The sequence below is a fragment of the Eublepharis macularius genome, chromosome 5 (genome assembly GCF_028583425.1).
Source record: "Eublepharis macularius isolate TG4126 chromosome 5, MPM_Emac_v1.0, whole genome shotgun sequence".
NCBI lineage: Eukaryota > Metazoa > Chordata > Lepidosauria > Squamata > Eublepharidae > Eublepharis > Eublepharis macularius.
In genome coordinates this window covers 11,227,765-11,240,370 of record NC_072794.1, presented here as the reverse complement: position 1 = coordinate 11,240,370, position 12,606 = coordinate 11,227,765, and the positions used below count along the sequence as shown (strand labels likewise).

The 12,606-nt window shown below is 46.9% G+C and overlaps 1 protein-coding gene across 1 annotated transcript in view; it reads right to left on the bottom strand.

Annotated features, from left to right (window-relative positions):
• The window catches only part of DOT1L (DOT1 like histone lysine methyltransferase), an 89,581-nt gene that overhangs the window by 34,711 nt on the left and 42,264 nt on the right, over positions 1-12,606 (bottom strand). Inside the window, exons 8-10 of the mRNA XM_054979822.1 lie at positions 9,509-9,564; positions 7,622-7,701; positions 1,428-1,496 (exon numbers count right to left, since the gene is read on the bottom strand). Coding sequence (XP_054835797.1) covers positions 1,428-1,496; positions 7,622-7,701; positions 9,509-9,564 — 205 coding nt within the window. The remainder of the gene's footprint in view (positions 1-1,427; positions 1,497-7,621; positions 7,702-9,508; positions 9,565-12,606) is intronic.

Genomic DNA, 12,606 nt, shown 5'->3' with positions numbered 1-12,606 from the left:
TATGGCCACTTGCTTGCTAGGTCAGGCTGCAGCCTCTAAGGCCCCTGAACTCAAGATTTGGGGCCTCAAGTGGAACCACTGCACAAAGTCCCAATGCGGGCCCCATGCAAAGGGTTGGCTCCAATGATCTGTCAGCAGAACACCAGATGGTCACAGACCCCTGATTTTCCCTATCCCAAAACTGCTTCCAACCCTTGGAAAGTTGATTACTGGGGCTGTGAGACCCATGTAATAGATCACACAGCCACATGGGATGATGGGCCATAGTGGAGGGGCCGAAGAAGCAAAATTGCCCATCCTGAGTCTTCTGTCTGTGGCACGGGTTCTTCCACCTGCAGAACACTGCTGCTGAAGGAGGGAGGAGAGATGTTACCCCCCCCTTCCCCAGCTGGACTTCACCCCAGTGATTTGTTCCTCCATGTGTGCCTTAAGACACCAGGAATCAACTTCTCCAGGGTTGGTAGTGGCTTCTGTGGGGAAAGGAAATCAGGGAAGATTCCCAATCTTAGCGCCAGCAAATTTCTGGATCCAACCCAACAATTAATAACAACAACAACATTCGATTTATATGCCGCTCTTCAGGACAACTTAATGCCCACTCAGAGTGGTTTACAAAGCGTGTTAGTATTATCCCCACAACAATCACTCTGTGAGGTGGGTGGGGCTGCGAGAGCTCTGAAATGGCTGAGACAGGCCCAAGGCAACCAGGTGGCTTCAAGTGGAGGCGTGGGGAATCAAACCCGGCTCTCCAGATTAGAGTCCTGTTTATTATCTAATTTCCTTATTCCTGTATAAAAACTAAAGCATTTCACAAATTTCACATCTATGCATATAATTGTATATAGTTCACTAAGACTTTGTTGTTGTTCTATTTTACTTCTGTACATTGTTTTTGTTAGTTTGGTTGGTTGGTTTTTTTAAAAAAATAAAAAAAATTGTAAAAAAAAAAAGATTAGAGTCCTGCCGCTCTTAACTACTACACCAAATTGGCTCTCTTTTCACCCCTCACACAGATACACACTATACAGAACCAGCCCAAAAACCAGATGGAAAAAAGCCACTGGTGTTTGCCCACCCCTCTCCATCACAGTGGGACGTGGTTGCTTTTAGACTAGTGATACTCGCTGGCTCAGGAGCAATCTGGGGCCCTTCTGAGCACTGTTTCCCCATATGTCACTTGCCCCACATTTCAGTAAAGTGGGCGCGGCCCTTGCCCTGGGGGGCTTGTGGTTGGCAGCTGGTTCCCAAATGAAACATCGGCTGCCAGAGGAAAAGGAAACTGTGAACCTCCTTGAGGGTCAGGCCGCAGGTCAGGGACGGAGTTTGGTTGAGGGTAATTGTGAATTTGGCTCTCCAAGAGCCATGGAACGAGTATCACTGTTTTAGACCCATACAAGCAAAAGTGAACCCACTGAGAGCCATCTTACCACTCAAGTTTCGACTGTTTATTCTGAAGTTTAGCGGTGCAAACGGTTTTGATGATACAATTTGGCCACCTGTTAAGACAAAAACGAGTCACTGTAAATTTCCCTCTGTTGTGCAAAGACAAGCAGAATTGGGTTAATCAGGTTGTAAAGGAGAGAGAACACATCTGGTCTTGTAGGAAAAAAGGGACCAAAACCCACTCCTGAATACAGTTTTTCTGTGGACAGGAAGCACTCATGCCGCCCATTACCACAGCTTGGCCAGTAACAGCCTCTGAAGCAAGGAAAAATGGGCCTGCAGGCAAGAAAAATGTACCTATATGACTTGCAAGCGCCCAGCACCGAGCCCCAAACTATATCCATGCAACGTTCAGCACACCAGAGCTGCACAGACCCAGGCAGGCATTGTGGTGGCTGTTGATGCTGCATGCATGTCCAGACTGCATGTGCACTGGTCCGCTTTAAAGGAACGCACATATGTCGAAGTCAAGGCATCAGATACATACACCATACTAACCAGTAGCTGCATCACTGTGCTATCCTGCGAACACATTATCTGGACCTGTTGGGAACTATTTCAGAAACAGCACGTACGAAAACTTGCAGATGACTTTAAGGGTCTCCCAATACATGGGTGGGATCTGTCATCGGTGTGAACACAGACTGGACAAGAGAAAAGTGGCTCTCTTCCATTACTGCTAAAGACAGATGGGGGTCCTAAATCACACAGTACCTAAGAAGGCAAACACATCCAGACAGTTCTCAGCACAAACCAAAGTTCTGTGCCCAACCCCTTAAAGGACTGAAATGGCCAGGGAGTGTTTCATATAGAAGGAAGCAGGGAGAATTAATCACCCATAATGGTTGTACAGGGGATGACAAGAAAAACCAGGGCTTCTTCCATCCCCAGAGTACGCAGATCAAGCAAACTTGCCCAGGATCTGTGCTCACATGGGTGTTCATGCTGAGGGAAACCTCAATGGGATGAGAGGTTAGCAGAGACCTGAGAAAGAGCCTTTTCTCCTGCCTCCACCCACCCCCCACCCCAGCTATGAACATTCTGCATCCCTGGGTATATGACTGGCACCATCTCCATTTGCCTTCTCCTATTATGCCGCCAGAAGGCCTTCAAGAAATAATTGGTTTTTAGACCACCGCTGCTTAAATTTCTCACTGCTGCCATTTTTTGCATTTTACTGTTTTAATGAGTGGGGCATGCGTTCAGACATTTGGCTTTTGTGGCTGTCTACTGTTAACAATAGAAACACAGTGTAATGATTTTAAATAAGTGTGTGCATGTGTCTTTAAATGCTTGGTGCAATATAGGTGAAGAGTGGGGTTGAAAGAGAGGGGTGAGTGAGGGAGATGATTGGTTGATGACTGACAGTGTGGGCAGAGTGAAGGCAGTTGCAGACTTGAGAGTGGAGAAAGAACATTCAGTCAGGGAAACAGAGGCTAGCTGTGTGCTGCCTGAGCAGGTTTAAGAATTGCTGAGAGAAATATAACCTGTAAGGAAACCTGATATGAGTACGTTTGTGAAAGAACATTCAGTCAGGGAAACAGAGGCTATCTGTGTGCTGCCTGAGCAGGTTTAAGCATTTCTGTGAAAGCTGTATGCAGCCTGAGTAAATTTAAGCAGTTCTTCTGAGAGAAATATTGAGTCAGGGAAAGAGAGGCTAGTTGTATGCTGCCTGAGCATATTTAAGTATTGCTGAGAGAAATATAACCTGTATGGAAACCTGATATGAGTATGTTTGTGAACGAACATTCAGTCAGGGAAAAGCAGGCAAACTGTGTGTGAAGCCTTAGAAGAGATCTGTGTGTATGAGTTTAAGCAAAGTAACTTAAAGAACTGAGAACTACTCTTATGAAACTTATATGCTTCTTGAAAAAATGAAAGTTTACTTTGTTTTTGTTATATCCCGGAGTATCTGTCATTGCTATATCCCATTCCTATCCTCAGGGCCACCTAGAACCACGAAGGAGCCTGACGCTTGGGCACGTTACTAAAGGGAAATTTTAAATAAAATATCTTGGAATATAATATTCCTGGTGGCAGCAATCTACCCAGAGGGTGTAAGGGAAAGATTAAAGGCAAAATCTACCCAAGAGAAAGAAAGGGTCATAACACACAGGGTAAAAGTCTAACAAACGTATCATCTGAGAAGATTATGATCTTGGCGCCTTTCACTTCAGAGACACCACGTCGGGTTCTGTGCCACAGGCTTTCTAGGTAGTGGTGCCCTCTTTGTGGGATTCTTACCCACCGAGGCCTGTCAGGACAGGCTCTGTTGTCCTCACAGAGGGTTTTTGGGGCAAAGAACTAGTCTACTGACCCTGACAAGGCAGATCGGAGCTGTGCTGTTATGGTGGCATTGGGCCACTGTGTTTCGTAGTTTCAATAACAGTAACAACAGTGTCCTTATATACCACTCTTCTAAACAGATTAGTGCCCCACTCAGAGCAGTGAACAAAGTCAGTGTTGTGGTTATCCACACAATCCAGCCGGGAAGCTGGACTGAGAGGAGTGGCCCCCCCAAGGACACTTGCTGAATTCATTGCAGTCGTGGGATTCGAAGCAGCAGAGTGTTGACTCGCAACCCAACCACCGAACCATTGTGTCCTCATGCACACTTACTTATTTGGGTCTAAAGTCACACAGACGGCCTTGTGCCAACACTGGACATAACTGGAACAAAATAAATACACCCCAGAGATACTGAAAGCTTATCTGCTGCTCTGGGGGGTGGGCACAGTTGTGCACTTGGAGCGGCACTCCCACAGAACTTTTCTACTCAAGTACTGCCACATTATTACTAGCCAAATACATGTGTGTTCTCAATAGCCCGCAGAGGTGAATACAGGAAGAAAAACAATGCTTGAGTTTTCTGCTTGGTCCAGAGCCTCAGAATGCTGGCCACCCCTTTTTTCTCTGGGTGCTGAAGGTGAGCTGGCCTGCTCCTTTTAGGATTGCTTACTGCTCTTGCCCTCTCTCACTTACAGAAAACTGAAGGAAGGAAACGAACACGATCCTTCTCAGATGGTTCCCGATCCTCTGACTGTGCCATTAGATTGGTAATCCCTTTGCCCTCATGAGTACTTCAGGCCTTGGACGAGTTTTCTCCAATGCCACTTTCTGTCCTCCCCATCCCTGGCAGCTTGGGAGTCCTTCTGAGTTTTTGCCCTGCAAGCAGTGGCACCCTGCCACCAACCACGCTTACATTCGGCTGGGCCTAGAGAGATGGCAAGCTGACACTTCATTCCCACGGGGCCATGCCCCATTCACACACCCCTCCCTTAAATATTCTATGTCCCTCTGCGTTTTGAGTGTACCAGCAGAGGAGGTGCTGATATCTTGCATGGTGGTAGACAGTAAAGCTATAGGGCTGCAATGCCAACATCCACTACTGGACTGTGTCATCATGATGTCCTCCATCTTTTAACCAACAGCATGAGTAAAGTACAAAGGATACGGGGCAAGTAACACCATCAGAAAATAATGGCCATTTAACTACAAGCGCATCCTTTATCAGACTCTTTTTTTTGGGGGGGGGTGCAATTTACAAATAATAAATAGCATGGGCTGCTCTTGCATTAGCACTGCTCCTAGTCCTAGCCCTGAAGCATCTGAGTACAGTAGGAAGGATTTATTGAAACTGAGGCCTTCTCATACTGGAGGTTAGAAAATATGGTGATAAAGGAGTCCAACACTGTGACAGGCACTGGGCCAGGGAATCGGTTCCTTGATATCTTTCTGGAACAGATCCAACAAGGGAGGTGGCCTACTGGGGCACAAACCAACAGTAGTACACAGGCAGATCTAACAGCTGTTGGATATGTTTCTTGATTGTGGGAGCCAGTAGTTCTGCAAGTCTTGGATTTTGCTCTGCACGGGACTTAGCTCCTTGTTTCCTATCCCATAACCTAGATACTGGGTCGGGATTCTGGCCAGCATGCACTTCTGGAGAATGGAGGCCAGCCTTCCAGATGTCCAAGAACACTGACTGCAGATGCTTGCCCCCCAAACCACCAAAAACTATCAAACTGTCAATGTGCACAGTTGCATACTAATGGAAGGGGCTTAAAAATCAGTCAATCCTGTGTTGAAATGTAGTGGCTGCTTCATGCAACCTGAACAGCATGGTGATAAAGTCCTGCGTGATCAATGCCATTTTTTCCTGTAGTTAAATTCTGAGCTCCACTTAGGTGTTCCAGCATTTGCAGTATCATTGGTATAGGAAAGGCAAATAACTAATTCACCCCAAACACCTTTGGTCATCAGGTTTTGGGACAGGTGCTATTGGGGACAATTGGAGTTGCAGAGAAGAGATCAGAGATTCTGAGGAATTTCAAGCAATCCTGCTTCATTCTGTCATCAACACAGGATTTCCGTTCTTCACCACAGTCAACAGGGCAGGCTTCTCCTCCCACTCTTCAGGGAGGCTGATTTGCAATAATTTAATTTTAGCCTGGATACATCCTACTTGTACTGCATATGGGATGGTTCCCTTCTTCTTGACCATTATGTATGGTCCTAATCCACAAGTCTCCTTCCAAATGGATACGTCTGTTAGCAGAACCTGGGAGCCTTCCACCAACTCCCTAAGCCAGGCCACTTGGCCATACTGCTGTAGCAGAATGGTTAAGTGGCTGGGTTGCAAGTCAACATTCTGCTGGTTCAAATCCCACTACTGCCATGAACTCTGCAAGTAGCCTTGGGTAAGCCACTCTTCTCGGCCCCAACTCCCCAGCAGTATTGTGGGAATAATAACAACACTGACTTTGTTTTCCACTCTGAGTGGACACTAATCTGCCCAGAAGGATGGTATATAAGTACACTGTTAGTATTATTACACTGCCTTTTGGGGGCCCTTTGAACATCTTTTTGCAGGCCCACACCTGAGCAAACTGCATTTGCTCTGTGAACTGACAACCATGCTTGTTTACTCCCATCATCAGCCCCCATCCCACCCCCCAACATTCAGCCTAGGACCACCCATGGGGCTCTGGGGCTTAGGCCAAGCCACCACCACCGTGCTTCACTCAAATGTCACCAGAAAGGCTTCTGCACTGTCCACAGCTGCCACCTTCATTAGCTTGAACAGTGCATCTGGTGTCTTCAGTTACAACAGAAGCAGCCTGACTGATGGAGAAACCATGAGGAAGCACTGGACTCCAGCAGCCAGCTGTTGATCCAGGATTCTCCGTACCAGCTCCCACTGGTACTGGGCTAGCCGTTCCCCCAAATGGGTGAGATCCAGGGCCCAGTCCAACATAGCTCCCCTGCTAGTTCCAGATGTCACTGTGACTGCTGCAGGTTAGCAGTCCACCACTTCCTTTGTTCCCTGTATGGGCCACCACCTCAGAACACAGGCCATGTTTTTCACAGGCATTTTTAAAATTTATTTCTCTCCCTTATTCAGAAGAAGGAAGCTCCAAACTGGGGGTGGGGGGAGCACATGTGAAGCCAAGGAGGCACACCACTGCTGCTCCCCCCCCCCTTTGGAAGCAGTGCTTGCCAACAAAGAGTTGGTTGCCCTTTCACCCTCTCCCCACAACAATATCGATCAATCTGTGTGATGGTGGAGCGTGCTGTCAAGTCATAGCTGACTTACGGCGACCCCCTGGTGGGGTTTTCATGGCAAGAGGCTAACAGAGATGGTTTGCCATTGCCTGCCTCTGCAACCCTCGTCTTCCTTGGAGTTCTCCCGTCCAATAACTAACCAACCCTGCTTAGCTTCTGATATCTGACGAGATCAGGCTCACCAGGGCTATCCAGGTCAGGGCATCAATCCATATACACATACAAAATATATCCATGCAAAGCACTGGCCTGAGGTTTTCCGTTTCAAATCAAACCCAAAAGCTATAAAGCTACTGTACACTTCCTAGCTCCAATATATAAAGACACTCAGGATTTTCATACAACATAATGAAGATTCCTACACAAGGCCTGGAGATTTACAGAGGGGCAAAATGGTTAAATCTCAGCCCCAAGGAACTTACAATCTACATTTAGACAGCAACCAGGGCCATTCTAAAGCCACCTGGACAAATATGAGCATGCCACTTCCAGACAGCCAGCACGGACAAGTACTCACCACTACCTTGCAAACTCAAAACGCAAAACTTCACCACCGTGCCGTCTGCCACTGTAAAGCCAAGACACCATTTGTCAGAAAGTCTTAAATGATTACCTTCCTTCATGTTTGCAAATCGTTCCTTTAACTGGTGATCCACCTCAGGTCCAAAGGCAAAATTATTCACAAAAATAACGCTGGAAGAGAGAAGCGCCGTTAGTACGACATAACCACCATCCTGCCTTCATTTTTAAATAATTAATTTTTTTAAAAAAATAAATAAAAAAATTTAAATATATAACTAGTAAGGCAAGAAAGAAATCTATTTAGCACACACCATCATCTCTCTGAAATGCACTCACTGATAATGTGAAGGTATTTCCCCCCTGAATGTACAGAAACTGACAACTGTGCAACATGAGAACTGTGCCTCCACTGGCTCCATAGGAGACTCTCAAACTGGGGTGGGGGTGGCGGGTGTCAACTGGAGGGGAACGGTCGGTGTCTGGCCACAGCAGATGCTGAAGAAGCTGGTTATTTCAGGGTTGAGAAAAAAGCATGGGACGGAGGAGGTTTAGAGGGAGAAAGATAACACATTCCTAATACCAGAAGCTGCACCCCCAATGAAGGTGACAGACTGTAGATTCCGGACACAAAAAAAGGAAGTACTTGAACACTTAGAGAGCGATTGGCTTGTGGAATGCACCGCCACAGGATGTAGGGATGGATGAGATGACTTTGAAGGTGGCTAGACAATGATGGAAGATGGGTCAATCTATGGCTATTTAAACCACCTCTGTGTTCAGAGACAGTCATCCTCTGAATATCAACAAGAGGGGGTGGCTTTCACTTCTCTGTCCCCTCTGGGAGAGCGCTGCATGAAACAAGATGCTGGAGTAGACGAACCACTAGTTGGATATAGCAGGGCCACTTGTATATTCTTAAGGCCAAAGCACCCAAAGTCAGCCACTGAGGCTCACTGGGGCAGGGGAGGAGAAGACCTCCAGAACAAAACCACCTTTACACAGCAAGTATATGGCACAGTTTTCATTTAGCACTCAGCAACTATGCAAAATGCCAGCACTATCACACTTTCACTTTACAGGGTGGCATACATGGTACTTCCCTCTTCCATTCTACACCTTCACAACAACCCTGTGAGGTGGGTAAAAATGAAGGCAAGCATGACTGGCCAAAGGCCACTCAGCAACACACAGGGCGAGCAGAATATGAACTCTACATCTCCCTCGTTATAGTCTCACTCAGTCTTCAACCCCACATTTTTAGGGCTCCATGACCTTTTTCTAGATTAAGGGTAATTCGTACTGAGCTTGCAAAATGATTCTATTAATATGGATCAGGGCAAGCAACCCTTCCCCTCCTGTCCCAGCAGCCTGCTCCGGGCTTTTTTTCTGGGAAAAGAGGTGGTGGAACTCAGTGGGTTGCCCTCGGAGAAAATGGTCACATAGCTGGTGGCCCCGCCCCCTGATCTCCAGACAGAGGGATTGCCCTCTGAGCCACTGAGCGGCGTGGAGGGCAATCTCAACTCCCCTCTGTCTGGAGATCAGGGGGCGGGGCCACCAGCCATGTGACCATTTTCAAGAGGTTCCCCCTGAAAAAAAGCCCTGAGCCTACTAATGGAAAGGCCAGGTATCAATCCGATAGGTGAATTAAAAACTCATGGAGGGAAGTGTGTGTTTTAAAAGAACAGAAGCCTGTCTAAATAAATCTGTATTTAAGATAAGTGTGGTGTGGCTTGTTTTATTCTGAAGATTTCTATGCCACGGCCTCTCCAGAGAAGGAAGTTCATGTTGGCTGGTGGTTAGAGGACCATACCAGGACCAGGGAGAGGCATATTCAAACCGATCCAGTCACCTTCTCAGCCTAACGTAACTCATAGGGCTGCTGTTAGGGTAAAACGGAAGAGAACAAGAATCATAACAGTGCCCTGGGTTCCCGGGAAAAACTGAAGGACGAAAACAACGCCCAGGCAGCAGGCCATACCTTGTGTTAGCGATTCTCTCTCGCCATTCTTCTGAGAGGAAATCACCTCTTTCCAGCTAAGGACAGAAAGAAAATAACGTTTGAAATTCCATTTCCCCACCTCTAACAAATGAGCATTTGGGACACAATTGGAGAGCGCCTGTTAAGATGCCCCATGACAAAAAAAAAAAAATCCCTCCATCTTCTCTCCCTCACCACTACCCCAGCAAGCTAGCTGCTCCTGTAACTGTAATTTTGTGGACCAAATCAAGACTTCTCAGTTTTATTTTGCATTTATTATCGTATCAATATTACGAGTTGTGTGTGTCTCGGGAAAACTAGTATTTATCTCTGGTTCAGGTTACATGCAACTCCCATTCATGTGTATTTGTGGATTTCCTCTCCGCCGCCACCAGCCTGAATAAAAAAGACAGCAGCTCCACACATGGGGGCCTGGGGCTGCCTTTCATACTATTGGGGGGGGGGTTAACAGAATAGCCCTCGGGCGCCCTCTTCCGGGCACAAGCGTCAGAGCCTCGGCATTCTCCCTAGCAGGGCCCTCCCAGAGAGGTATGTACAGCTACCTCGTTTCAAGTTCTTAGAAAGCACAGATTAGCAAAAAAAGAGGAAAAAGTGCCTGATAAATAAATCAAGGTTTTGAAGTATTATTTTCAAAGCTCTATGTGGAAATTTTTATTTGAATAATGGTGGTGGAGAGCACTCGAGTCATAGCTGACTTATGGCGACCCCTGGTGGGGTTTTCATGGCAAGAGACTAACAGAGGTGGTTTGCCATTGCCTGCCTCTGCAACCCTGGTCTTCCTTGGAGGTCTCCCATCCAATTACTAACCAAGGCCAACCTTGCTTGGCTTCTGAAATCTGACAAGATCAGGCTCACCTGAACTATCCAGGTCAGGGTATTTGAATAATACTTGCCAAAATTTAAAGAGTATTATGTATTTCTCTTACATAGATCAAAAAAGGGGGGGGGTAAACAAAGGCATTGAAAACAGTCGAACCAGTGGCTGCAATCCTAGGCACATTTACTAGAGAGCAAATCTCACTGAGCTTACTTCCAAGCAGACATGGTTCGGATTGCACTGCAAATTCAGCCTACCCAAGATATTGTGCATTATGTGCTTGTCCACTCATCTATTCCACTGGAATTTAACTCTCGCTTGCCTTATTTGCTAGCTCCAGATCCAATTGGTGACAACACTAACCGTTTTACAATGTGAGAGGAATCGCATAAAGAATGTTTGCTTTGTATTGTCGAAGGCTTTCACGGCCGGAGAACGATGGCTGTTGTGGGTTTTCCGGGCTGTATTGCCGTGGTCTTGGCATTGTAGTTCCTGACGTTTCGCCAGCAGCTGTGGCTGGCATCTTCAGAGGTGTAGCACCAAAAGACAGAGATGCTACACCTCTGAAGATGCCAGCCACAGCTGCTGGCGAAACGTCAGGAACTACAATGCCAAGACCACGGCAATACAGCCTGGAAAACCCACAACAGCCAATGTTTGCTTTCATTATGATTTGACCGGCACAGCAAAGCAAGTGAATTCATAACTTGATTTTTTAATTTGATTCTATGTATTTGTGCTCCCCCCCCCGCCTTCAGCCCAGTTTACAAATCGATAAAACATATGTACTCTCACATAACTCCTAGAGATAACTGCCTGAAAAAAAATAACAATAAACTCTGAAACTGCTGAAGTTACTAATCCTGGACTGGCATCTAGTCACTTAATTTGATCAAATAACGAACCTTTAGTAATGTAACATTTTCTTCCAAAAAATAAAGCACCAGAAAATTTTCTGCCCCTCAGCAGTGGTTAAATCTGGCTTTTTTAGCTACTGCCTAGACTGTGGCTACTGAACTAGCTGCATGAGTATCCCTCTCGTTCTCTTTCATGCTGAGCATGTAGGGTTTTCCATACCACATCACATTTTGAACTGGGCCTTTTGAACTGGGTCTTAATTGCTGTGAGTCACCCAAGGAGCCAATTTTTGGTTGAGATGCAAACGAAATAAATCTCCAAAGAACTTGTGCAAAAAAATAAATAAATCAAAATCTAGTTAGCACACACATATACACTGCACTATCCAATGTACTAAAGAGCCCCATGGTGCAGAGTGGTAAGCGGCAGTACTGCAGCCCAAGCTCTGCTCACAACTAGGAATGTGCAGGGCCAGGTCGCTTAGGGTTTCCCTGCTTCCAGTTTACCAAGCTGCTTTGGAATTAAGGTATTTTACTTGCTTCTGTATGCTCCGTAAATATTCGGAGCATACTGAAGTGAGGGGAGGAAACTCCCCCCCTCCTCCCCGGGGGCAACCCCTCCAACCCCCCACCCACTTACCTGGCAGGAGGGTCTTTGATAGCGGGGCGGCGGCAGAACGAGGCTGTGACAGCCTGGAGCCAGCCGGAGCCACCGCTGCCACTGACAAGGTGGGGGGGGGGGCCTGGGGATGGTGGTGGGGGGCTGGGGGGATGATGTTTAAAGGGCCCCACCCGGGGCCCTTTAAACTCAGCCCTGAAGCTTTCCAAATGCTTCGGAAAGCTTTGATTAGGGATTTCTGAATCGGGGCCAGCATCTTTAAGGATCAGGTCCGATTCGGGTAATTTACCCGTATCGGAAACCCAAAGCGCACACTCTTACTCACAACCTGAGTTCAATCCTGGCGGAAGCCAGGTTCAGATAGCCGGCTCAAGGTTGACTCAGACTTCCATCCTTCCGAGGTCGGTAAAATGAGTACCCAGTTTCCTGGGGGTCAAGTGTAGATGACTGGGGAAGGCAATGGCAAACCACCCCGTAACAAAAAGTCTGCCAAGAAAACGTCATGATGCGATGTCCCCCCATGGGTCAGTAATGACTCGGTGCTTGCAGGGGGGGGGACTACCTTTAACCTATGCACAAGCTGCATTACAATCCCTTTCTGAACTCATCTCCACTTCAGCTTCCAAATCACTGCTGATGACACCCTCAGAAGGGAGGAAGCAGGCAGTCATATCCCCTCTACTATGTTCAAATACAGCTCTACTGAGAGCCTCTTACCTGAGGAGTATTCTGTATTTAGCTTCAAATACTTATATTTGTGGGGAGGGGGGAGACTAATAAATTG